At 47.1% G+C, this 27460-nt stretch overlaps 1 protein-coding gene across 4 annotated transcripts in view; it reads left to right on the top strand.

The window, feature by feature from the left end:
• CYFIP2 (cytoplasmic FMR1 interacting protein 2) overlaps positions 1–27460 on the top strand; it is a 125033-nt gene that overhangs the window by 38097 nt on the left and 59476 nt on the right. For 3 of the 4 annotated variants that reach the window (XM_032337186.1, XM_032337184.1, XM_032337185.1), the window contains 13 exons: positions 310–414; positions 2411–2502; positions 4332–4449; positions 6824–6943; positions 7473–7598; positions 11271–11437; positions 12148–12295; positions 15391–15544; positions 16470–16626; positions 17171–17267; positions 20975–21051; positions 23563–23671; positions 25689–25808. In XM_032337186.1, coding sequence (XP_032193077.1) covers positions 310–414; positions 2411–2502; positions 4332–4449; positions 6824–6943; positions 7473–7598; positions 11271–11437; positions 12148–12295; positions 15391–15544; positions 16470–16626; positions 17171–17267; positions 20975–21051; positions 23563–23671; positions 25689–25808 — 1590 coding nt within the window. Of the gene's footprint in view, positions 1–309; positions 415–2410; positions 2503–4331; positions 4450–6823; positions 6944–7472; positions 7599–11270; positions 11438–12147; positions 12296–14427; positions 14503–15390; positions 15545–16469; positions 16627–17170; positions 17268–20974; positions 21052–23562; positions 23672–25688; positions 25809–27460 lie in introns of all 4 variants that reach the window. The other variant, XM_032337187.1, reaches the window with a different exon arrangement.

Below are 27460 nucleotides of genomic sequence, written 5' to 3'. Positions count from 1 at the left end.
AGATGGTTGTGAGAATTGAGGAAAATATCCAGGGAAGCCCTACGCACAGACTCCGGCCCCAGTAAGGACTCAGCAAGCGACCACCATGATAACCTACTACGGGGTGGTCTGGACCTCTACACAGAAGTCCAAGTTTAGTTCAAGTGAGATTTATGTCTCCTTTCTTCAATTGAAGACACGTGGGTTTTGAAAGAGGAGGAATCCCTACAGGATGTGCATGTGTGCGTGCACGGTCTTCCTTTTTTTTTTTTTTTAAAGCTTTTCCAATGGTTGTAATGGGCTTCTGTGCTCTGCCCCTTCTCACTCTAGGTAATGGGTTTTGGTCTCTACCTGATGGATGGAAACGTCAGTAACATTTACAAACTGGATGCCAAGAAGAGAATCAACCTCAGCAAAATTGATAAGTTCTTTAAGGTCAGCACCTGAGGGTGGGCCCGGGCTGGGCCGCCGGGTGGTCTCTCTGGGGAAAGGGAAGAAATTGGCTCCGAGCAGTGGGGCTTGTTGGTGGAGCTGGTAAAGGCCCCCAGGAGGAGGAGGAGGATAGAATGAGAGGGCTTCCGTCCGTAGAAGCTGCTACACTATCTAAGTCTGCTCAGGGCTTGGCTGAGAGGCCTTACAGTTTTTCTGCATATTGCCTTTGCTCTTTCCTGAAATCCCTTGCCAGCTAAAGAAAGAGGTGCATCCCAGAAGACAGCGCCTGCCTTAATTTTCAACATAAATCAGAGCTCACAGAAGCAGGATTAAAGACTGGATTTTAAATTGATTTGCATTTGCAAAGTCACAGCCTCTCCTGGTGGGGGGGTGGGTGCTCCCTTGGCTTGCCCCTGCCTCTGGGCACTAGGCCTCATCATGGTCCCTTATACACTCAGACCTTTGCAGTGCCTCAGATATGTAATCTTATGGCCCCAAATTTCAAAAAATAAAACCTTGGGATTAAATGAGGCTTTTGAGGCTTTCATGAAGGGATTTCCTGCTTTGGATTTGAATTCCATGGCGTCATTTGTACCAGCATTGGGCACGCCAAGGTGGAGTGGAGCCTCAGAGGTCAGATACAGAAAAACCAGGCTTAACATTCAGAGTGGAACCCCTCAAAAGTGTGGTATGGGGGACGCTGGGCTGGGCCTGGGTCTCACTGACTCTTTCAGGTTAAGGGGGAAATAAATCACCAAAAGGTATCCTGTGGCTTTGCATGTTTTCAAGGCGGGAAATTTCACTTTTCTCTGGAGCTGCCCCAAATGAAAACAGGGCTCATCTCAGGAAACTTTGCAAAATCCGCCTTCCCCTCAGTCAGCATGAATGAGATCAGGGTGCAGTTGAAGAATACAGCTTTGCCACAGTCGGACCTGGGTTTTAGTCTGGCTCTGCCATTTGATAGCTGGATAACTCTGGGGAGATCACTAAACCTTTCTGAAATGGAGTTCCCCAGTCTGGAAAATGTGAACACTGAGGGTATCTACTTTCTAGGGTTCCCTTGAGGATTCAGGAGGAGGGACATAGGTGGGTCAGAGCCCTGGATTATAGTTCTTCCTTTGTGTAAAAATCACTTGAGTTACCTAAACCTCAGTTTTTTCATCTGGGAATTGGGGATAATAATAGTACTGACCTCGCAGAGTGTTTGTAGGGATTGAGATGCTGTTTTTTGTTTAATAGACTATTTTTTAGGTTTAGGTTTAGGTTCACAGCAAAATCGAGCAGAAAGGGCAGAGTTTTCCCATTTCCCCAGAGTCCCCCGCCATGAGCAGCCTTGCCCACTATCAAAATCCCCCCCCCCGAAGTGTTTCATCCTCTACAATCTGCAAACCTCCACTGACACGTCATTATCACCGAGAGATCATAGCTTACATTAAGGATCGCTCTTGGCGTTTTACATTCTACATAACATTGACGAACACAGAATGATGTGTATCCACCACTGTCCTAAGGATCTTGGGGGTTTGAAGAACTTGACAGGGGTGCCTACCACCTAGAAGCCAGCAGTCTGCACTGGCCTCCTCTCCATTTGGGCTGGTCTTCACTTAGGACCTGTCTGCCCCCCGCCCCCAGCTAGCGGCGTCCAGGTACCCACTGCTAGTCCAGCATTCACAGCGGCAAGGACTCACGAATCCCAGGGAAGTTAGAGCAGAGAGAACCCTGCCCTGGGAGGCAGGCCATCTGGTCTCTTCTTCATCCACTCTGGCTGTTGTGTCACCTTGGACAAATCGCTCTGCCCCTCTGAGCTCAGTTGCTGGAACATGGGTTGGCTGGAGGCAGGGGAGGCCCTGTATACTGTCTGGTGACCCAGGAGCATGATCAGAAGCAGAGCCTAGGGGTCGGCCCAGAGGTCCATGGAGGAGGCCTGCTTTCCCCAGTGGAAGGCAGCCGGCCGGCCCCTCCGTCAGCATCTCATGCCTTGTGTTTGCTTCCTTTGCAGCAGCTGCAAGTGGTGCCCCTTTTCGGCGACATGCAGATAGAGCTGGCCAGATACATTAAGACCAGTGCTCACTATGAAGAGAACAAGTCCAAGTGAGTGCCTGCCGTAATGTCTCTCGGCTCCCGTGAGGACGCCCGGCCCGGGCAGGGGGCCGAGGGGCCACTTCAGCCCCTCCCCCCTCCCCAGAGCCCTGGGCAGGTGGATTCCATCGCCACACTGGCACCCAGCCGGCCGGAAGGGAACAGCGGAGGGTGCTCTGAGCCCTTTTGTATCTGCCCTTTGCCGCCAGGGTTCAAAAGCTCTCAGAGCACAGCCACGCCCCTTCTGTGTCCCGGCGTTGACCCATGCTGCCCGCAGTGGGACAGCAGGAGCCCTCCTTCCCTGGAGAAGGGGGAGGACTGGCTGGCCCTCAGTGGCCGGGCGGAGCAAGATGGCATTCGTCAGCACATTCATTCTCTCCTCTGATTTGTATCCGTGCAGTAAGTATGGCATTGAGGATATGGTTTAGACGGCTCCTCCTGTGAACTGAGTCGATAGCTTCGCCTTGGATTGTTTTATAAGCCACTGTTCTAGGTCATCTGTGCTAGAACCCGGGGTGTCAGGGACTCACCACGGCAGGTGGGTGACACCCAGCTGCGGTCTGGGCCTCTCCATTGATCTAGGGGCTTGTTAGTAAGGTTCCTTCTGTCTGCATCTTGCCCAAAGCTGAATGAATATGACCGTTCCCTACAGAGAGGGGCTGACTGTCCTTTAGTCAAAAGTGAGGGTTTGTGCCTGAAAAATAGGTAAACGGAGTGTCCTTGAACCCTAACAGCCTTGAGCCCCTGAGAGGGAGTCTCACCAAGGAAGCTGGGTTAGTCTCTTCATAACCTGCTTGCTGCTAGCATGTGAGGAGGTTTTCTAGGAAGAGCATGGAACAGAGAAGGCTGAACTCCTTTCTTCACGTTTCCTGTGTATACTGTGGGCCACCTGAAGTTGGGTGGGAGTTGATGTGGCCACAGAGGGGTGTCAGAGGTGTAAGTGGTCGTGTCCCCATTCCTGTACAAGTAAGCCAAGATAAAAGTCAGGGCAAAGTATAAGCATGAGGAAGTCTATCCCCAGTCCAGGCACTCTTGTGAAAACCACTTCCGCTTCAAGGAGATCCTTTTGAGAGACTAAATTTTTTCCAGAATGTTCATCTGTCTTGTTTGGTGCCCATGCTTAGTCTGTCTCCTGGGTCACCCAGCACCAGATGACCGAAGGCGGTGAAGGGGCCTGTCTTTTTGTGGGGGGAGGAGGGGAGGAAGTAGAGTCTTTCACTCATTGATTTCCTCCCCATTTTAGGATGGTTTTCCCAATGATGTCTTTGCAAAGGAGAAAGGGGGGGGCAAGGGGAGCAAGAAGGTGGTGGGGGGAGAGAGAGAGGGAAGGAGGGAGACCATGCCAGCAATACCTCTCAGAACACATGTTATCCATCACGTGGCGTCCTCTCATGTTGCCCGATCACTGTTGAAACAAGAGGCAGGATCCCTGGGAGCCTCCCCAGTCCCATCCTAACGGCCCCAACAAAGCTAGCTTCAGTCTCCGGATGTCCGTGCTGACAGTCGGTAGGCAGGCCCAGGGAGGTTGCCCACCTGGCCTTTTCTTTGCTCAGTTTCCAGCTCTCTGTAGCCCTAGAGAGGCTCCTCATTCGTGTAACTGGTAAGTACTATGGATACAAGTTACCTGGGAAAGCCCGTGATTGGGTTTTAGAGGAGAAAGAAGACTATTCTGCTCAGCCTGTGGCAGGTTGTCTTTTGGTGACTGGGATATGTGCTGGGTCCACCCAGGGCAGCCAGCCACATTTGGCTGAGCACCAAGAACAACTAGTGAGTGCAAGGAGCCTATCCCACTGTGGCACATCGAGCCAGGACCTTCTCCAACCGTGTGATTTTCTGCCCAGGTGGACGTGTACCCAGAGCAGCATCAGCCCCCAGTACAACATCTGCGAGCAGATGGTTCAGATCCGGGACGACCACATCCGCTTCATCTCTGAACTTGCTCGCTACAGCAACAGTGAGGTAAGCTCGCCCTGCCTGCTGAGAGGAAGCCCAGTGGGGGCTCAGGGTGTGAAGGGGCAATGACTGGCCAGAAAGGAAATGATCCCAAGGATGAAGGAGAGCAGGAGTGAGGCCATACATATCGGAGACAAGAAGGCAAAGGGGCCAAGGGCATGGGTTTTAGAGCTAGACAGAACTGGTTCTGCCACTGACCTTCACAAGTTATTCACAATCTCTGAACCTCAGTTTCCTTATCTGTAAAATGGGATAATAGTGTCTGGAAAGGTTCACTGAGAGGCTAAAACAATAGGATGCATGGAAAATGCATCCTGCACAGCAGATAACAGTGGCCCAGTAATGTGGTTTATCTGCACATGATCCCAGCCATTTTCACCCTGGATGGCAAGAGAAACAGTTCTGAACCCTTGCTCAAAGCATGGAGTGTTTTAAAACTCCACAATAATTATGCTTGTAACACATCAGAAAATACAATTAGGGACAGAAGAAGCCCGGGAAATCTCTTGTAATCCCACCAATTACATTTTTAATGGTGTTACGTTTTTCTTTCTTCTTTTTTTAATATGGAAATATAGTCAATGCACAAACCTCAGAAAAACTACAGATATGCAAAGGAGGGAAATCAACCATGTAAAATTTGACCAGCCAGAACCAACTGTGATTAATATTTGGGTTTATCTCTCCTCCTGGACTCTGCCCATATATACCTTTCTATTAAATGTGTATGTTGGTTTGATAAACATGGTCCCTGATTTGAACCTGGATGACTGTTTGCTCACTGCTTCCACCGTGTGGATGGCAGCCATAGTGCGCATGCTTTCCAAACCCAAACTCTGAAAAGGTCTTTGATCGAAGGGCAACATAGTTGAAATGAGGACAGTCAGACATGTGCACACAATGTGGTCGTTAGACAGGTGGCCCATATTCTTATGAGGGCTCCTGGAAGACATGGACCGAGGTCCAGCCCCACCCTTTGGCTTTCTTGACCACATGCCACTATCATCTGAACTAAAGCAATGGGAATAATTTCAAAGCCAGGCCTCTTTCATCCTTGTCAAGTCTTGGTGTGATGTAAGAGCGAAGTTGACGTCAAGGTTTTTTAAAGTTGTACATTTTATGCATGTGTATCCACAAACAAGTCCCGTTATTTGCAGTAATTGTATTCTGAAAAGTGGGCATGAACCCTGGATCAGCAAATACGGAACAATTCCTCCCAAAGGAAGTACAGAGTTAAGTTCCTCTGGTCATGACATTTTCATAGGCTGATGAATATATAACCTTGTTTTCTGTGCATTTCCATTTAAAGATGCCATTTGTAATATATATTGTTGATTTACGGACATTAACTCACATGCGACAATACTATAATTTAACATGCAAACAAAGCTTATCTGAAAGAGGTGCTTTTCCCCTAAGGAATGTCATAGCCTTATTTGCAGTTAAGATTACTACACTGAACTTTAGTATACTCTTGGGGCCATTTTAAATAGTGAAATCACCAGTAAAAAGTACAATGTGGAAAACATGGCATTAAATGAACCATATATATACAGTAGTGTCACTGAAACGAGAAAGCACAGAGTTGCCGTGTTCAGCCTCCACTGGACATGACTCAGAATTGTCACCACTCTGCACGTACCTGCAAATGACCAGTAAAGGGACTGCAAGTACTGACTTGGAGATTACAAATACATTTCAGGGAGTAGGCAAATTCACAACTACAGAACTCAGCAATAACGAGGACTGACTCGATACGTGTGTACGGATGTGCATGTACTTACACATACACACCTGCATACATCTGTATTGCCTTACAGAAGAGTGCACAGCCAGATAGATGTTAGTCTTCGGCGCTTTTCAGCTGGTGGGTCGTATCTAATTAAGGAGTTGTGCAGTTAATTCAGTGACTTATGATGGGCTATTTGTATGACATGGACTAGCCCATCAGAGGAATTCTCATGTGTTAAGAATAAAGTAGCTATATGATAAGAGTTGGTATATATATATATATATATTTATATTTATATTTATATTTACATTTACATTTATATTTATATTTAGGATCTCTAGGCAGGTATGTGTTCCTGAGTCACTATGTGGTGTGCACTTCCTACTGTATTTGCAGTTGAAAGAATTTGAAAGCCGCAGCTCTGCAGGGTAGTTCTGAGTGGGGCTATGGGTCACACCATCTGAGTTTAAGTCCTCAACCATGGACAAGCCATGTGGCCTTCAACAAAGAACTTGTCTGAACCTCAGTTTGTCTCTCCAGGGGGTGTAACAGTAGCACCTCCCTTATATCATTCTTGGGGGAATCAGAGAAATAACATCTAAAAGGGCCAGGCGTGTCCATGGTAAGGGTGACGGCATATGTTCGCAGGTGGTGACAGGCTCCGGACTGGACAGCCAGAAGTCAGACGAGGAATACCGAGAGCTTTTCGACCTGGCCTTGCGGGGCCTGCAGCTTTTATCCAAGTGGAGCGCCCATGTCATGGAGGTGGTAGGTGTCCTGCAGGCAGAGGGCCTGCCCTCCCCGAACCCCTCCAGCCTGACCTCTGTTCACAAGGACCCTTGTCCGCCCCTGCCTCGTCCCAGCACTCTTCTTTTAACAGCCTTATTGAGATACAATTTGCACACCATACCATTCACGCATTGAAAATGTAGATTCATTGGTTTTTAGTACATTTCCAGAATTGTGCAACCATAGTCAAATTTAGAATCTTTTTATCAGTTCCAAAAGAAACCCTGTGTAATCAGCCCCCATTCCCGATCCCCACAGCCCTGAGCAATCTGTCTCTGTCTCTAAAGATTTCCCTCTTCTGGATGTTTCCCACAAGTAGGATGATATACTATATGGCTATTTGCGTCTGGCTTCTTTCACTTCATGCCTTCAACCAGGATCTGTGTTAGAGCATGAATCAGAACTTCATTCCCTTTTATGACCAAGTCATACTCCCCTGCATGGACACAGCACGTTTGGTTTTTCCCCTCATCCGCTGATGGAGTTTGGGTTTTCCCTCTCTCCCCAGTACTCCTGGAAGCTGGTTCACCCCACGGACAAGTTCTGCAACAAGGATTGCCCTGGCACGGCGGAGGAGTATGAGAGAGCCACACGCTACAACTATACCAGCGAGGAGAAGTTCGCCTTCGTCGAGGTGGGTGCTGACCCCTTGCCTCCCTGCTCCCACCCTGAGGCTGCTGCTTGGTGTCGAACCTGGTGGCTCCAGAAGTGCTTCTGAGCAGGGTGGCAACCATGGTCCTCCCAGGTGCATATGCTCCCCTGTCCTCCCCCTCCCACCTGAATACATCTCTTCAAAAGTGACCCTTCAGGGGTACCTGAGTGTTGCAGTGGCTTAAGCAACCCGTTCTTGGTGTCGGCACAGGTCATGACCTCTGGGTGGTAGGATGGAGCCCTGCGTTGGGCTCCACGCTCAGGGCAGAGTCTGCTTGAGGTTCTCTCTCCCTCCTGCTCTCCTGCTCCTGCTTGTGCTCTCTTTCTCTTTAAAATAAATCAATCTTTAAAAAAAACAAAAACCAAAAAAACAACAACTTCCCATTCAAAAATGATTAGAAACTCATTCTGTTCCTAAGAATCCAAGGGAAAGCACTCACTCCACTAGAAAAATGGGCAAAGGGAAACCAACAGCAGAAAACACGGACAAACCAATGGCTAAAAGAGATAAGAAAAATGTCCAGATTGATGAATGATCAAAGAACTACAGGTGGAATCCAAGACGAGATGAGCCGTCACATGTTGGACCCCCAGGATTTAGTGTCTCATTTTCTTATCTTTTCTGTCTTTTGTCCATCGCTTAGTTCTGTTCTGCTTTGTGGGATGTTTCCTGAAGTTCCACTCTCTACTCTATTAGTATTTTTCATTGTGCCTATTATAGTTTTAATGTCCAGAAGCTCTGTCTTGTCCTCTGAATGTTCCTTTTAGAAGACCTCATTCTTGTGCCATGTGTGCGAAATCTTCATGAGAATAGTATGCTATTTTTATTATCTTTATTGAGGTATAATTTATAGTCAATAAATGTATCCACTTAGAGCATATAATGCCAAGAGTTTTGACTATTGTATACACACCTGTGAAACCACAAATACTAGATGCAGAACCTTCTGTGCTTGCTTTGATGGCACGGGTATTAAAATGGTAACAGCACAGGGGCGCCTGGGTGGCTCAGTGGTTTAAGCCACTGCCTTCGGCTCAGGTCATGATCTCAGGGTGCTGGGATCGAGTCCCGCATCGGGCTCTCTGCTCCGCAGGGGGCCTGCTTCCCTTCCTCTCTCTCTGCCTGCCTCTCTGCCTGCTTGTGATCTCTCTCTGTCAAATAAATAAATAAAATCTTTAAAAGAAAAAAAAAAAAGGAAATAAATAAATAAATAAATAAATAAATAAAATGGGAACAGCACAGAGAAGGCTAACGTGGCCCCTCTGCAAGGATGACACACAAATTCACAGAGCATTCCCTTTAAAAAAAAAAAAAGATGCAGAACATTTCCATCTCCCCTTAAAGACTTTGTGTTGCTCACTTGCTTTTATTACCATATCTCTTATCCTTTTGTTTGGTTGGTATTTTTTTTGTGCTTGGTTTCTTTTACTCACCACCATAATTTTGAGTTTTATCCTCGTTGTTCTGTGTATCAATCGTTTGTTTATTTTTCTTGTTGAGTAGTATTCTGTTGTATGGATACATATTGTGATTTGCTTACCCATTCAGCTGTTGATAAACATCGGGCATTTCCACCTTTCGGCCAGTATGACTGAAGTCGCTTTAAGGATTTGAGCCAGTCTTCCTGTCGATGCAGGTTTTTCTTTCTCTCAGAGTGGTTGTATGGTCGGTGAATGCTTAACTTTTTAAGGAACTGCCCAGTGGTTTTCCAAAACGCATGTGCCATTTCATGTTTCTGCCGACTGTATCTGAGAGTGCTTTTGCTCCACACCCTCCCAGTCCTTGACATGGTTAATTTTATTAACTTTAGTCATTCGAGTGGCTGTTGAGTTGAGGTTTGAACTTGCCTTTCCCTGAAGACCGATGACATTGGGCATCTTTGCATGTGCTTATTGGCCACTCATCTATCTTCCCTGAGAAATCCTGTCTTCTGAAATCTTTTGCCCATTTTTAAAATCGGGTTTCTGTCTTCTTTGTATTGAATTATGAGAATCTTTGTTGCAAATACAAGTCTCTAGTCATATATATGATATATATGTTGTAACTCTTTTTTTGAATTGGTGGCTTTGTCTTTTCATTTTCTTGGGGGGGGTACATTTTGAAGAACAGCTGTTGTTAATTTTGATAAAGTCCGACTTATCAGTTATTTTATGGTTTGTGATTTTTGTGTTCTAGCTAGGAAATCTCTGCATTGCCCAGAGTTGCAAAGATTTTCCCTTAGGTGTAACAGATCTGTACACTCTGCTGTGTTTGGAAATATTCTGAAACATCTCCATTATCTCTTCCTTCCTTTGTCTCATTATTTCCTAGTTACCGTCTCTAGCCAGAAACCCAGATACTTTTGTGATGTAATTTTCCCTTAAGGTTCTGTCCCATTATCTCTCTGCACTAAAGCTTCTCTCTAGCAAAACCACTATATTTGTTGTTCTAATGAAAATCCTCACTGCCTGAACTTTGTTCTTACCCTTTCCTCTGACTCAGATATATGTTCTATTATTCCTTTAAGGTTTAGAGGAAGAAAACGTCTTAGCATGTAAACTCATTTATTGCCTTATTCATTCCTTTTCAACAAAAATATTCTGATGGCTCACTATAGGCCCAAGCAGGGGGCATAGGGCATGCAGGGCGTCTCTGGGGCTTGCCCCTGTGCACTGAGAGTCCAGAGCAGAGCCTGGGAGTCTGAGACATCATCATGAGGACCTGCTGTCACGTCATCAGACCTGACCCATCATGTCGGGGGCTGACATAGTTTGCGCTACAGCCTCTGAATTCTGAATCACCCTAGATATTAACACTTGTGGCTGATAGGGGCCAAAGGCTCAGGCTTGTTGCTGGGGAGGCTAGACTAGGGATGTGGCTTGTACCCAAGGCCACCCAAGACTTCTTATTCCTCCTCCACCCCATTAAACTTACCTACTGGGAAACCGACAAAGCAATGGCAGAAACACATGCCTCTCTTTCTCGGGACAGGGAGGGAGGAGTAAGTGCTCAGAGAAGAGAGGAACTCGGGAGAGAAGATATATGCGCACACCAAGGCAGGCCAGGATACACTCATCCCAAATACGTGTCTCCCCATGTCTGCAGCCCAGGGAGCAGGTGAAGGGACTAGGGAAGCGGCAAACAGAAGGGCAGAGGCTTCCCTCACCTGAGACTTCTGTAGAGATTTTATGTCACAGGAGGAAGCTCTCTGGGCTCAAGCAGCAAATGGCCAAGTTATTTCAGAGGCAAAGATTGTAAAAATTCTATAGAAAATGTTATGGTCAAACAAAGGTCTATTTGACACAGTCTGTGGGTGCATGGTAGGTAGAGAGGTCTCTGGAAATCAGAGAACCATGAACTGGCTGCTGTTGGTCAGCCATTAACAGTAAGATGGGGAGCTGGTGTCAGAGTGGACGTCCGCCGCATCGTGAAGGTCACGGTTCCGTTTAGCTGACATCTCTGCTTGCGACAGGACTTGTCTGATGCAGGAAGCAGAGTGCTCCTCTCCATTCTGACACACGTCTCTCACCTCGCTGTGAACTGGCATTTTGAATGGCGCTGGCCTCTCGCTTCTGGACATCTCACTTAGCACCCTTCCTGCACTGTGGTGCAGGGTGCTGGACAGATACGTAAGCTGAGGCCCAGTGAGACTGACCTTGATCTGTGCCCGGCCAGGTGATCGCCATGATCAAAGGCCTCCAGGTCCTCATGGGCAGGATGGAGAGCGTCTTCAACCAGGCCATCAGGAACACCATCTACGCGGCCCTGCAGGACTTCGCCCAGGTGACTCTGCGTGAGCCCCTGAGACAGGCAGTGCGGAAGAAGAAGAATGTTCTTATCAGGTGGGTCTTCAGGCGGCCCTTTCCAGGGGTCGCATCAAAAATCAGAGGTGCTAGGTCCAGACCACAGGGGAAGTTCTTGGCTCTGTTAGCTTGAGCACCACCTCTGCACACACACATACCTCTCTAGCAAGTTCCAGCAAGTTCCAGGAGGCCTCCTTAGGAGATCAGACATTTGAAATGAATCAAGCCTCAGGCTCTGGGGTTGAAGTCTGTACTATCACTAGCTGTGTGCACTTAATCAAGTAACATAGTTTCTCTGAACCTCAGTTTTCCTCATTTGTGAAATGTGGAATATAATGGTACTTACTTCATTGGCTGTTGGTATGATAAATTGAGGTAATCATTGTGTTGACCTAAGCACATGGCAGCACGGAGTTAAGTATGCAACAAATGTAAGCTATTATTAAAACTTCAATCATACGGAAATGTAATTGGACTAATGAAATTCCCCTGTAATGAGAAGGAAAAATAGCCAGTGGGCATCAGAGTCGCCTGTGGTGCTTATTGAAGAACAGACTTGTGGACCGTGGCTCAAGCCTGGGAAACCAGAACCTCTTGGCAGGGGGTGGGGGGCAGGAATGAGCGTACTTCCACAGTGCCCAGGAATTCTAAGACAGGGTGTCCTGGGCCATCACAGACTCCAGAAACAGGCTTGCAGGGCCTCCTTCCAATGCTAAAGCCAGGTCTGAGTATCAGTTCTTCCTTCCCAGTGTCCTGCAGGCAATTCGAAAAACCATCTGTGACTGGGAAGGGGGCCGAGAGCCCCCCAATGACCCGTGTTTGAGAGGGGAGAAGGATCCCAAGGGGGGATTTGACATCAAGGTGCCCCGGCGTGCTGTGGGGCCCTCCAGCACACAGGTAAGTGGCTCTGAGGCCAGCCATGGTAGTTCAGGGGCAGGGGATTTCAGGCAGGAGGGCAGGGTCCCCAGCAGTGCTAGTCTTACTCTGCCATCTTGTTTTAATTCAGGAGGGAGGACTACCAGCTTAAGATTCAGGAGACCTGGATTCTAGTCCTAGAAACCCATGTGACCTCAGGCACGCTGTACAGTCTCTTTGTGCCTCAGTTGTCTAATCTGGCAAATGGGGGTCATACCAGGACTGGCTCTCTCCTAGCCCTGTGAAGTATAGGCTTCAAAGCATAGGAGGAGTTTCCAGTAGACTCTGTATGCACCTACCTATGCTGTCCCTCTTCATGGAACCCGGGCCCCCTGCATTGACATTCTAGCTTGGGAACTCAGGAGCTCAGCCTCTGACGTGCTGTGTGATCTTGGGCAAGCACCGTGATCTCTCTGTACTCTGATTATCATCTCCATTTGGTGAAAAATTTGAAGGAGATCATGTTCCCGACCAAACATTATTACTATTATCCCCTCAAATGCACAAATATCAGAAGCCTGACCCCTTAGAGAAAGCCTAGTAATCGGAGATATTCAGAGTGGCTAAGCGAAGCTTCTGAACAAGAGGTTGCCTGTGATTTACCCAGAGTAGTCATTAAATTACACACACAAACACACACACACACACAAGTCAAAAAGAATCTGGGCATCTTGGTTGAATCCTTGTCACTTCCTTAAGGATAAGCAATTCCTGGTAGGCTTTTTGAGGTATTAGAAAAAAAGCGTAAGGGTCCATCAGATGTTCAGGGGTGTTACAGGAGCTCCCCCTTGACTTGACCTTTCAGCCAGTCTCAGCTCTGCAGCCATGAATCTGAACCATCTGAGATAAGCTGTCTGAGCCCACCACCCCCCTTCTATGTGTGTGTGTGTAGGTGTGTGTGTGTGTGTGTGTGTGTCTGTGTCTGTGTCTGGGGAGGAGGGATTGGGCAGGACTGCTTCTCAGCACCGTAACTTCCCTTGGCTTCAGAGCCTGTGGGCCAGTGTGCACTAAACTTGTTGGCCTTGGAAATCCCAAGGAAGCTTCTATAAACACTTCTGTGTAATGTTCAGGACCAGAGGCCTCTCCAGCCTAGAATATCCTGGAGGGGCTAAGCAGGGCTTTTGGGTGTGTCTGTAAGTCCCAAGACTTGAGTGAAGGAGACACGGACAAGGCAGAAGGGAAACAGGAAAGGAGGATGAGACGAAGGGCCAAACAGGCAGAGAGGGAGGGAGAGAAGCAGAGGAGTAGAAGGAATGTCTATACAGGTGCTTTGAGAGGGGAGTGTGACCAGGAGTTAACCCCCCCCCCCCACCGCCGTATCCTGTGAGGTGGCACGGGTGCATCGGGTAGACCCCAACAGTCGGAGTTGGAAGAGCCCTTAGAGACAAGTGAGTCCCAGTATCCTCCCTGTTTTACAGATGGGGAAACTGAGGTCCAGAGAGGGGAAGTGACTTGTCTAAGTCACAAGGCGAGTCACAGGTGGAGGTGGGACAAGAACCCAGGTCTCCTGACTCCCACCCCGGGGCTCTTTGAGGGCCTTCCGAGCACAGTAGACAGGGGCACCTAGCCCAGCTGGGATGTTGGCTGACGCCCTGTTCAGTAGAAGTAGGTGGCGAGAGGATGGATTTTCAAATAGAATTCGATACAAATCCATCAGTCCCACATGGACTGTACTTGAGGAATCCTTTTCTGGATAACTCCCAAGGCCATCATAAGAACGGTGCTTCTCAGTGCAGAGGGATGATCAGGCCCGCCCCTCCATGGGGCTGGCGAGGGTGGACCGGCCACCGTGCTAGCTCGCGGACCGTCACGGGAAGTGCTGCGGTAGGGGCACTGTGCCCCTTCCCTCTGTGGCTGCGCCCCCCCAGCCCGGGGCCTGGCGCATGGTGGGGACAGTCCTGGAGGAGATCTGGAGGCAGCCAGGGCGGATGTGGTGGCAGAGGGAGGTTGGAGCTTCTGAGAGGTGGTCGGCAAGTGGCCCCTGGCACTCGCGGCGGCGTTCCCACCGTATACAATACCTCTTGCTTTTCTCTCTCTCTCTCTCTTCTCTCTCTCCCTCTTCCCTGTCTCTCCTGCCCTCCCATCCCCCCTCCTTTCTCCTATCTATGTCTTAGGCCTGCCAGTGGTCCCCGCGGGCTTTGTTTCACCCCACTGGTGGCACACAGGGCCGAAGAGGCTGCCGATCCCTGGTATAACACCGCCTGGCTGGGTTGGTTGGGGTACACTTCTCCAGGAGGCAGCAGGAATGGACTAGCCTGGCTCCTCAAGGCCCCTTCCAGCCCTAAGATTCAAAGGCATATGATGTGGAAAGATCTAGATTAGCACTTGCACCCTTTGCACTTAAGGCCCTCTGTAAGTGGGAGTTGGTTGTCTAGTAGACCTCCTGTGTAAGTACCTGTCTTCACCCGCTTTCCACCCAGGATTTTGGTTGGCTGTGCGACGCAGCTGGCGCCACCAGAGGGCGCTATCCTCAGCAATGGATTCAGAGTACTAAGGATCAGGAGCTTGAGGTGGTGGGGTGGGGGGCTTGCTCTGATCAAATGGCATTTCGCAGTTCCTCAAAATATTAGAGCTGGAAGGGCCTGGTTTGAGAAAGCATCTGGTGCAACCCCTCATGTTAGCAGATAAGAAAACTGAGGCCCAAATTGGGACTTTGTTGCCCAAGATCACACAGCAAGACAGTAGCAGTGCCTGGCCCTAGACCCAAGTCCAGGGCTCAACCCATGGTGCCACCCAGCCAACCAGTAAAGCAGAGACTGACTCCAGAGTGATGAGAACTGGGGTTCTCCTCTGATGCCCACGCCCTTGGCCAAGCAGAATGGGCAAAAACCTGGGCCTTGAATGACCTAGTATCAGGCCCTGGGCAGACTTTCCTTCCTGGGCTGGCCAGTCTCCCTCCTGAGGGTTTACATGTTCCAGATTCACTTCTCCAACCCTAAACTGGTGCTTCCTTAAGACAGTGCTTTTTAAGAGCAGACATCTGCAGGAAAAAAGAAAAACATAAATACAGCTCAGAGACCTTTACCCCAGGGTGGAGGGCCAGCCCCTGACCTTCTCGTCTTACTTTCTTTTTCAAGCTGTACATGGTGCGGACCATGCTCGAATCACTCATTGCAGACAAAAGTGGCTCCAAGAAGACGCTGAGAAGCAGCCTTGATGGGCCCATCGTCCTCGCCATAGAGGACTTCCACAAGCAGTCCTTCTTCTTCACGCACCTGCTCAATATCAGTGGTGAGTCACCGTGTCCAGGCAGTGGGGAGAGGATGAGGGTCCCAGGTCCCAGACCCACTAAGGCTTTGGACCAAAAGTTGTAAAAGAACACAAACAAACAAACAACAACAAACCCAAAAAACGTGGTCATTGATCAAAAGAGGCACATTTTGCTACCGAGATAAAAAAAAAATGCACCCTTTCTGGTGGTCTTGGAAAGGCCAGACTCAGTCCAGCTATTCTCACTCTGTTAAATTTGTCTGGTCTTAGTCCCCTCTACTAAGGACTTTATTAAAATCAGCAGCACACCCGGAATGACCAGGCATTTGGTCAGTCTTTTGTTTCTGAGCAGTAGCTTTGAGCTGATTAGTCTTGCTGCTTGTAGCGAAGGAGGCTTCTAGGCTACACTCAGCCCTGTGTCCCGTTTCCTGTGTCCCTGTTAGCAGGACAACTGTGCAGGTGGGACAGGGCAAGGGGTGGGGGGGCGTGCGGAGAGCGGTATCCAGGGACGTGGAAGGGATAATGCGTCTGTCGTTACTGAGAACTTCTCCATCAGAATGCAGACCAGGGCCCTCCAAGGCTCCTAAGCGGATAGAAGCCAGAATTACCATGTACAAGGAGGCCTCACTGTGGGTTTTTAGGATGACCTTGTACGGGGATCGTGGAGATTGAGGGCGCCTCTACATTTCTAAAACATCACTGCTCTCCTCCTGCCTGGGGCTGCTACCATGAGCTTAATAAATGCTGTTTTCTAAATAGGTATTAGACTGACCTCCAGGTACAAGCAAGTGGGACCTACTGATCAAGTCGTACTTAATGAGCACCTGCTGTGTAGTAGTGTAGGGGTAAGAACAAAAAAGCAGTAAGAACAAGTTAATAACAATAAGAGCAAAGATCTTTTGGTGCTTCTGTGTATAAGCCACGACTCTCTCCTTTATGCTTTCAGAAGCCCTGCAGCAGTGTTGTGACCTCTCTCAGCTCTGGTTCCGAGAATTCTTCCTGGAGTTAACCATGGGCCGGCGAATCCAGTTCCCAATTGAGATGTCCATGCCCTGGATTCTAACAGACCATATCCTGGAAACCAAAGAACCTTCCATGATGGAGTAAGAGGCAGGCTTGGGTCCGCAAGGAGGTTCCCAGGGTGCAGATGGAGAGTAGTTTGCCTCACAGCTCTGTTCTTTCCAGAACTTTCCAGATTAGGCAGTGTGCCCTTCTAGGGAGAATGCTCATCCCAAGGATCAGGTCACACCAGATTTGACTCAGCCTTGCAGATAGGCTCAGGATTGTACCAGCCCAGCTGCCCTTCCTGGGCTCTGTCCATCTCAAAGCAGCTGTGCTTAGAGGATAGTCATCTCCGGGGACCAGGAAGCTAATGTCCTTAACTGCCACCTCATTTCTTTTGGTCCCAGACTCATTTTTTCAGGCCTTGGATTTATTAGCATCATGAATGTTCAACTCCTACAGGCAGACTGTAAAGTAAGGCATTCCTGAGGCAGCCTGGAAACATCCGAGTGCTGGGAGGCTCTCTCTTTCCAACCCCAAGCTTGTTCCCGTGTTCACCCAACCCTCTGTGTTTCCCAAGCTGCATCAGTTGGCTTGCCTTCGGAGAGATTAGTAAGCTGCCGGCCTCTGCTTTTCTCTCTTCAGGTACGTCCTCTACCCCTTGGACCTGTACAATGACAGCGCCTACTATGCTCTGACCAAGTTTAAAAAGCAGTTCCTGTACGATGAGATTGAAGCCGAGGCAAGTGATACGCTTCTTGTGTTCCTGTAATCTTATTCTGAGAGTCTGGACTTTTAAAATCTGTAGCTATCAGCACAAAGTGGGTTGTCTTAATCCACTCAAAGGCTGCTGTACCAAATTACCCCAGAATGAGTGGTTTATAAACAGCAGAAATGTGTTTCTCACTGTTGTAGAGGGTGGAAGTCTAGATCAGGGAGCCAGCACTGTTGGGTGAGGGCATCTTTCTGGGTCACAGACTTCTTCTCATAGTCCTTGCATAGTGGAAGCGGTGTGGGAGCTCTCGGCAGTCTCGCTCTCATTCTTTTTTTTTTTTTTTTTAAGATTTTTATTTATTTATTTGACAGACAGAGATCACAAGTAGGCAGAGAGGCAGGCAGAGAGAGAGGAAGGAAAGCAGGCTCCCTGCTGAGCAGAGAGCCCAATGCAGGGCTCGATCCCAGGACCCTGGGATCATGACCTGAGCTGAAGGCAGAGGCTTTAACCCACTGAGCCATCCAGGTGCCCTCACTCTCATTCTTTTTTCTTTTTTTTTTTTTTAATTTTTTTTTCCATTCTTTTTTAAAAGATTTTATTTGTTTATTTATTTTAGAGAGAGAGAAAGAGTGCATGCACACAACTGGAGGGAGGGGTCGAGGGAGAACATCTCAAGCAGACTCCACGCCGAGCGTAGAGCACACTGTGGGGCTTGTTCTCACCACACCCAATCTCTTGGACACTTAACTGACAGAGCCACGCAGGTGCCCCCAGTCTCTCTCTTATAAAGCACTAATCCCATTCAGGAAGGCTCTACCCTCATGACCTAATCACCTCCCAAAGGCTTCATCATCTAATACCCTCACTTTGGGGGATTAGAATCTCAACATACGAATTTTGGGGGAACACACACATTCAGACTGCAGCAGTGCGGGATCAGTGACTGGTTCTGGAGAGTAATCTCTTTTTATGACTTTTTCTTTAAGATTACAATACGGTTGACACCAAATGCTATATTAGTCTCAGGTGTACAACACAGTGATTCTACAACTCTGTGTATCCTGCTGTGCTCACCACAGATGAGCTGCCGCCTGTCCCCACGCATAATATCATTCACTACACGGAGGGTGGTCTTTGCAAATAATGATCATCAAAAAGGACCCAGACCAAGAGGATGGTCTTCCTTTTTTCAAATGTATTAAGGGACAGCAGATGATGGAACTGCATGAGTAAAATTAGTTTTCTAATAGGTCTTTTATGGTTGAATTATTTGGCTAATAATAATAACAACAGCAATATCATGTATCAGTTTTTATACGTTTACAACTTGCCAGGTGCAGGGTTAACCACGGTAGAGAGAGACTTTTTCAATAACCTTTACAGCAATTTAAAGAGGTGTATGCTATTATCTGTTTTACAGGTAATAAGTCTTAGACTTGAAGTGGTCAGTTATTGTTATGCCAAGGTCACACAGCTTAGGGTGTCACTGGCTAGTCCTAATAGGACTGAAGAAACCATCCTTCCAACTATAAGCTGTTTATTAGAGAGTCACTCAGTAGCTTTATTTCTCTGATGGTCAGGATAAGCTAGGTTATGCTGCAGTAACAAATAATCACAAGTTCTTAGTACCTTGAAATCAAAGGCTTATTTCTCCATTATGGGTTGGTTGGGGACTCTGGTCCATATAGTCTTCAAGTCAGGACCCACATGGAACATTCACTAATTGCCGTGGCAGGGGGAGCTGTTCTTGGTACTTAAAGCTTCCACCTAGAAATGACACATGTCATTGGTCAAAGCAAGTCTCATGACCACACCTTCTTTTCAGAGAGGAGCAAGGAAGTACAACCCTGCCACGTGCAAGGACCAGAAGCACGAGGCCAACGGTAGTGATGGCTACCAGACTTTCTCAGTTTTGCCTTCTGGGAACTGGGTTGGTAGTCTCGGTTCGGCTTAACTGCATGGGACTATATAAACACAGACTGAGGCCCATTAGGTGAAAATGTCATAGAAATTTATGACATTCTTTCTTTCTTTTTTTTTTTAATAAAAAATATTTATTTATTCAAGAGAGATCATAAGTACGCAGAGAGACAGGCAGAGAGAGAGGAAGGGAAGCAGGCTCCCTGCTGAGCAGAGAGCCTGATGCAGGGCTTGATCCCAGGACCCTGAGATCATGACCTGAGCTGAAGGCAGAGGCTTAACCCACTGAGCCACCCAGGTGCCCCACATTCTTGTTTATAAAGTAAAGACATGAACGTTTTGCCACCAACTTAGTCTGACAGCTTATGTATCTCAAAGGAGATCTAGAAGAGATGCTGCTTGCTTTCTCTAGCTCCGATTTCTATGGGAGTTAAAGATCTTCATGGGCCCCGATACAGATCTCTTCTCCCAAGCACAGAGTTGGGAAGAGAGATTCCAGGAGACCAGTGAATGGGTTGCATCTCAGCTCTGACAACTTCATGTTCTGACATGATCTTATATACTTGTGTTCTCCAGCAGGTGAAAAACAAAACAGATCTAGAGTGTCATGCGGCCAAGTAAGATTTTTAAAATAAATGGAAAGAAAGCACACAACCAGGCAGGCCCTGGGTAATATTTCGAGGGCATGTGGCCAAAGTACACATTGAGACCCCCAACTTGTGGCCTGCCCCCTTTCTCTTTCTATCCCCCAACTCTATCCTGCGTGACAAAGGGCCTCGTGTGCATGGGTGTGGATAGCCAAGCTGTGGCTGCCACCGCTGCCCACAAACCGTGGCCCCTGAGCTAACTCCCGACACCAGCCATGGGGTCCACCCTCAGGGGTGATCCCAGGTAGAATAGCAGACGGGCCTGGAAGGGGCTTGGGCTTCTGGGGCAAGGACTCTCAAGGCTTAGGGTATGAGTGGGCACCCCCACCTTGACTCTGTAGGTTCTTCAATTGGAGGATGGCCAAGTGGGGACCCTTGAAGCACAAAGTCCAGAGCAGAGGCCTTGGTTCCCTGCAGATGAGGGCAGAGCTGCACATAGCTCTGGGTTGCATGTTCAGAATAACATCTGGGGTGTAAAATCAGAGATACGGGAGCCCCTCAGATAAAGAATTAACCTTCTGGAGCTGAGAATTTGGAAGATCAGTCACCTAAATGGGCTCCGTTGGGCAGTCCCACGGCGCCCCGCACCCACGCAGCCCCGGCTCATCGAAGCCCCAGCCTTGGCTGCTTCTTGCCCTCTGTGGACGGTTTGGTTTTGATCCTGTGTCCGACATGAACGTCTCACCCAAGCCTCACGGTCTGCCACCGATGTGACAAGTCGCTGAAATGGCGCAAGCATCCTGTATTCGTTAAGAACCAAAGGTTTTTAATGAAACTTTAAGTTTGGAAGGACCGTTTCCAAGGACCATCCGATTCTTCCTTGGTCAAGCAAGGGCCAATAGAGTGAAAGGGACAGGCGAGGAAGTCCGGCAGGAGAGAGGACAGGTGGAAGCATGTGAGCGAATACAGGGTGTGAAGGGCCATCTTGCCTTCCCCGAGGAGGGCTGTTCCCCAGCAGCTCTTTGAACTTTGCCTTCTCTTTGCCTAAGGGCCTTGAAAGTGAGGGACCAAACCTCTTAACTTACTTAACTCCGGAATCTTTTTTTTTTTTTGCTATTCAAAGTGTCTTGCCCCACAGCACACAATACCACCCAGCAATCCCCTTGCGTCTCACGTATAATGTAAGCTAGACGCGCACAGCTGACGTTCCTGCGTCCCTGTCCCCAGGTGAACCTGTGCTTTGATCAGTTTGTCTACAAGCTGGCGGACCAGATCTTCGCCTACTACAAAGCCATGGCTGGCAGGTACGAGGGTCCCGGGGCTGTGAGCAGCAAGCGTTCTCAGCCGGCCCCCCGTGAGACATGGTTTCCTGTCATAAATCCTCTCTCCTTCTTTAGCCACTGAGCGATCCTGTGGGCGATTCTGTGGGCCTGGACTGGGTGATAAAATACAGAAGAGAGGAAAATAGGCAGGTTTGGTGCTGCCCCTCATGGAGCTCACAGTTTAGGAGGGATATCAGACATTAATACAAACCCATGAGAGCACAACGAAAGTGAGGTTGCGTGCTTCCCACGAAGGAAACATTCATGGTAATCTGTGAATCTATGACAGTTAAACCAGAATTAGACTTTGGGGTGAGGAACTAGAAAGGCTGTCCTGAGCAAGAATAGGTATATAAAAGCCAGATAGGAGACTGGTGAAGAAGTTGGGGTAAGATACTTTTCATGGGTTGGGAGGCTCCTTGGTAGTGCCAGTATGTGTGGATTGAGTGAATTCCTGGGTTTCAAGAACCCATAACAGTACCGGTCAAGAACAACCTCAAAATAGGTATCTCCCTTCTTACCTGAAACCCAATGTACAAACCAGTTGTGTCAAGAATAGTTACTCAACTGTCATAAATTATTTTTCTTCCCACATGGGGCATTTGCTTCCTTTTGCTTTGACAGCTAGAGTTGGTGTGACATACTTCAGATAGGAGTTGATGTCAGAACACACCCGTTTCTGTTAACACAGATGCACATTGAGTGAAGTGAACAGCTCTTGATGATGGAAAGTACACAAAGCATGTACTTCCAGGGAAGACACAGGTTACACAGCTTTCCATGAAGTAGTCACTTAGCACGTATCTGGGTTGTATAGGATGCAGTTACAACAGGGCGCTGGGCTTCCAGTGTCTCTAAGATGATTCTCCTTCCAAATATGCTGTATACACAAACTCAGACTTGCCAAACCCTGGGTCTTTGCATACTGAGTTTACAGAATATTCTAATCTGAAAAAATGCCCTGAATCTGTACTACTCCCTACAAGATCAGTGGTTTCCAAAATTATGGGGGGCTGGGCGAGATTGAGAGAGCTGAGGAGAGTCCCAGAAAGCACGTCAGGGAAAGAATGATCCAGGTCAGTGCTGTCCATTAGAAAGGCAGTGGAACCATAAATGTGAGCCGCAAGTGTCATTTTACATTTTTTTTAGTAGTCATATTTTAAAAAGGAAAGAATAATAGGCGAAATTAATTTGAGTAATATATGTTATATAATCCAGTATATCTAAAATATGGGTTCAACATGAAATCAATATACAAATTATTAAAGAGCTAGTTTTCTTGCTTTTTTTCTAAGTCTTCAAAATCTAGTGTGTGCTTTATACTGCTAGCACATCTCCACCCAGACCCACCACATTGCAGGTGCCCGGTAAGCTCCCGTAGCTGGTGGCCACTGTCTGTGCCTGATGGTGTAGGCTCAGATGATGTCACTTTCCTACCTAAAGCTCTTCAATGGCTGCCAGTGACATCTAGAAAAATCTAACTTCTTTACTGTGGTTGACATCCCATGTAATCCGGCCCCCAGGTTAACTTTTTTTTTTTTTTTTTAAAGATTTTATTTATTTATTTAAAAGAGTGAGGGCGTGAGAAAGCACAAGCCAGGGAAGGGGCAGAAGGAGAGGAGGAGCAGACTCCCCACTGAGCAGGGAGCCCAAAAAAGGGTTTGATCCCAGGACCCCAGGATCATGAAGGCAGACACTTAACGATCAGAATGATCAGAGCCACCTAGACACCTCCCCCTGGTTAATTTTATCAATTCATTTTTGCATCGTGGTCTCCAGCATGCCTGGTCCTTTATTTATGCTGACCAGCTTTTCTTTTCTTTTATCTGCCAGAAACACTCTTCCCCTCCAGATCTTAATATTTTTAGCATTTGGGAGTCCATCCAGCCAGACTGCTTTAGAGAGGCTTTTCCTGACCTCCAAACACTGAATGATCTTATTTTATTAGTTTCAGAGCACTATTACTCTGCAGTCTGTATCTCGGTATGAAAAGTGATAATAGTACATCTACAGAAGATTGCCATGAGATTAAAAATGACTGTGTACACGCAGGTGTGCGCCTGATAAGTCATAAATGCCGTGCAGTTATTTCCTCTTCCCTGAAACTATTTTATTCCTTTATTTATCCAGTTACCAGTTTCTCTTCACTAGACATAAGCTCCATGAGGACGGGAACTTTGTGTCCCCGGTACCAGAGTATTCCCTGGGATATAACAAACATGCACTCGATTGCTTTTTTGGTAAATGAATAAAAGAGGGAAGTGGTTCCACTTCTGTGTTGCTTGTCTTCATCTTAGAAATAATGCTTCATGTTGAGCTTTGTGGTTAAAAAGAAATCTGCATTTTGCTCTAAAGCAAAAAACAGTTGTAATTGAAACACATAAGCTAGCGCTTCCTAGAGGAGACCCTCTGGTCGGAAATAGATGTGGCTGGGTGTCTGAAAACCATCCACGGTCATGTTTACTGGCCTTACGTAACTTTTCTCCCTTGCAGCGTCCTGTTGGATAAACGTTTTAGGGCCGAATGTAAGAATTACGGAGTCATCATTCCATACCCACCGTCCAACCGCTATGAAACACTGCTGAAACAGAGACATGTACAGGTACGGTTAAGGAAGCCAGAGGGCAAATGGGACAGGCTAGAGAGTGGCCGTGAAGTGAGCGGGGAGATTGGAGATCAGGACGACCGCATACTCTCCACCCCACATGCCACCCGTGTGGACTTCTGAGCTTAGGTGTGGCACAGCCTCAGTCTTATAAGCGATAAAGAGGCGTTGACATCCTGTGGTTCAGGTTCTGGCTTCTCAGTCCACCTGCAGCTCACCTCTGGCAAGTCGTGGCCACTAAAGCCTTTGTCTTGTCATAAGCCGTGGCTCACTTCCTTCCATGGGGGCTGCCGCTCAGAAACAGGTAAATCTCTTCCTGAGCAGGGCCCGCATGCTGGTCCAAGCGAAGGCAGGCTGCCTCGGGCTTTGAAATGAAGCGTGTCCGCCAAGCCCATGCTAGAAATGTGAAGTTGCTTTCTGTTCACATTTGACCCCAGATGTAGAGGCAATAAATGCTGCCAGGAGCTCAGACACATATTCCTGCTTTAAAATGTTCACGTGAGGCAGGCAGGCAAAATACGAGATATTCCCGCTGTCAGCCACGAGGAGCTGGTATGGCCTTGATGCCGTGACCGCCGCGCTCAGGATGTGGGGCACGGGGTTTGTGGGGCAGACCCAGGTGAAGGGCCACAGCCGAGAAGTGCCCTAGGTGCAGAGGAAGGGGTTACCCTGGAAACCCTGGGCGTTTTCATTGCCGTGAGAAATCAAAGGGAAGTGGAGAATAATGAGAGGGAAGAGCATATCTTCACCTCTGTCAGCAGCAGGAGCTCAGTGCTTTCCCTCTGGCCTCTCAGGAAATCCAGCCATCAGTTCCTGTTGCAGCCAGAATTAGCCACAGAACATTAAATACTGAGAGCTTCAGGTGTGTACAAGGTGCCTGCTGGGGGGTCTTAGTCAGTTGGTAGACAATCTCCCAAAAGAGAAATAGAAAGAAAAAAAAATTAAGACCCTTTTTGGGCACCTAGCAAAGCGCAGTACCCACAGCGGGTACCCAGTAGATGTTTACTGCTATTTGCACAGCATCTGGGATGATGCCTACATGGGTGTGCCCTAATGGGAATTAGCAGAAGTTCCGTTTTCCATGCAGCCCTGCATTCTCATGCATGTGTACTCATCCCCATAAAGGCCGGCAGTAGGCCCTTGCTGCGGGAGCTGCTACTCTCCAGTGATGGTGATGGAGGTGGGGCACAGGACCGTTGTGGGAAGGACCTCACGGCTAAATTTAGGATGTCAACGTTGCATGGGGTGCCGGAGCTTGTCCTGAGCCTTTCCAACAGTCTGGAGGCACCCTGTTTTTCCTCAGCTTCTTATATTTCAAACTTACAGGAGTTGAAGGAAAAACACAATGAACATATATATATATATATACTCTACAGGCAGATTTGTGATCATTAATATTTTACCCAATTGGTTTACTTTCTCTTATATACATATTTTTTTCTTTCTCATGAATACAGTACAAAAAATAAAATAGTTAGGAATAATCCTCAGACACTTAGCCAAGAGCCATATATGAATATGCATGTGTATGTGTGTGTATGTATCTAAAATATAGGTAAATAATATATAAATATATAAGTAGTATATAATATATATTATAAACATAACATATAATGAAATAGCATATAAATAGTAAATAAATACATAAGTAGTAAATAAATATAGCATATATAAATAATTTAAAAGAATACATATATATGTAACATTAAATTATATTTATGTTTTAAATATATGAACTCTTTTTCTTAACCATTTGAGAGTAAGTTGCAGATGTCATGACACTTTACCCATGAATACCTCAGGATATATGTCCTAAGAATGAGGGCATTATCTCATAATCAAGATAGAATGATCATACTCAGGATATTTAACAATACTGTTTTCTGCATAGAGTCCCATTTGGCCCAGTAATGTTCTTTATGCTTTTAATCCAATTTCTTATGTTGCATTGCATTTAGTTGTCATGTGCCTATGAGAACCTTAAATAACTTCTCTCCCCGTCACTTCCATGCAGCTTTTGGGTAGATCAATCGACTTGAACAGACTCATTACCCAGCGCATCTCTGCTGCCATGTATAAATCCTTGGACCAGGCCATCAGCCGCTTCGAGAGTGAGGACCTGACTTCCATCGTGGTACGAGACTGGGGGCCCGTGGGAGTTCTGCCCTGGGATTCCTTAGTCTTGAGGCCTAGTTGGAGGCATTGCTAGCCTAGTACGGAGCTAGTTGAAGAGAAGCAGTTAGTCTCTTTCCCAGCTGAATGGAACGGGGTTGGGGAGGAGGGGGACTTAAAAAGAATGAGAGTGATCTTAGTCTCCTGAGTGCCTTGAGATCTCTGACATGCCTAGCCCTGGGGCACAGCTGCTTGTCCTTTGTGTTCCAAAGTCCTTTGGGTTTCAGAGCTGAGCCAGTGCAGGGGAGGTCCTGAGAAGCTAGGGAAGGTTGCACACAGGGTGGGCATCGTGGGTGTGCAGTATAGGGTCAGAAGGGCGCTGTGCTGGGTTGACTGCTCTGCCATTGTCATCTTGAAATCCTTAGTTTTTAACAAGGGTTCCCACGTTTCCAGTTTGCTCTGGGATCTGGAAACCCTGTCATTGATCCTGATGCATGAGCCAGGAGCAGGCTCCCTTCATTGAGATGCTCTCTGCTCATTCTTCCTCTCCAAGGATTAGAATAAACTTGATCAGCCAGTCCGCATCAACAAGAGATTTTAATGTCTCAAAAGCAGATGAGTGGGAGGAATGAGAGAAACAGAAAAATCACCATGAGAATGCCACAGTGACAATTGTGGGCAAAATCCAGCAATGGATGCTAAAATTAGTAGGTGGGACTTTAAAAAGCATATTCTATGGTTCCTCTTGTTCCGAGGTCCTTAGAGTAGTCATATGCATAGAGACAGAAAGTGTGATGGTGATTACGGGGACAAGGGTATTAGTGTAAGGAGTTTTGGTTGAGGGAAATTAAGTTCTGGAGCTCAGTGGTGGTATGGTGGCACAGTCATGTGAGTGAACTGAATGCCACAGAGCTATACACTTAAAAATGGTGTCAGTGGTAAGTCTTCTGTTACTTACATTGTAGATATAAAAATACAAATATTTTTTAAAATGTAAAATATAAACGGAATTTTTTATAAAAATAAAAAATAAAAACATAAATGTAAAACTGACCACAATTTTAAAAATTACTCAAAAATTTAAAAAAAACAAAGAAACAAACAAAAAAAGAAGAAGCCGGATTCTTGCATAGTCTCAAACTATCTCCTTCAAGATATTTATGAACTCCAAGAGGAAGATTAGTAATTTTACCGTGGGAACACCATCTTAACCAAGCATCAAAAGTCAACAACACTGGCAATAATCTATATTCATGTAACCCCTGCTGTGTATTCTTCTGTGGTATTCTTGCTGAAAGGCATCTTCTCAATCTAATCATGAGAAAATATCAGGTAAACCCCAATTAAATGGCATTTAAAAAATGAACAGCAATCCTCAAAAGCATCCAGATCATAAAAAGACGAAGACTGAAAAATGTCAGTGATTGAAAAAAGTCTAAGAAGACATGACAACCAGAAGCAGTGTGGGATTCCAAATTGAATCATAGAACAGAGAAAGGGACCCTCGTGGAGAATCTGGCGAAATCTGAGTAAGTTGTGTCATTTAGTTAATAGAAGGGGACCAATGTCAATTTCTGACTTTAAATAATTATGCCAAGGTTGTGTAAGCTGTTAACATTGGGGAAATTGGGTCAAGGATATGCAGGAACTCTGCTATTTCATTCACAGAAAAGT

This window comes from Mustela erminea, chromosome 3, assembly GCF_009829155.1.
Source record: "Mustela erminea isolate mMusErm1 chromosome 3, mMusErm1.Pri, whole genome shotgun sequence".
NCBI lineage: Eukaryota > Metazoa > Chordata > Mammalia > Carnivora > Mustelidae > Mustela > Mustela erminea.
The sequence above is the reverse complement of the archived record's forward strand: the minus strand, read 5'-3'. Positions and strand labels throughout refer to the sequence as shown.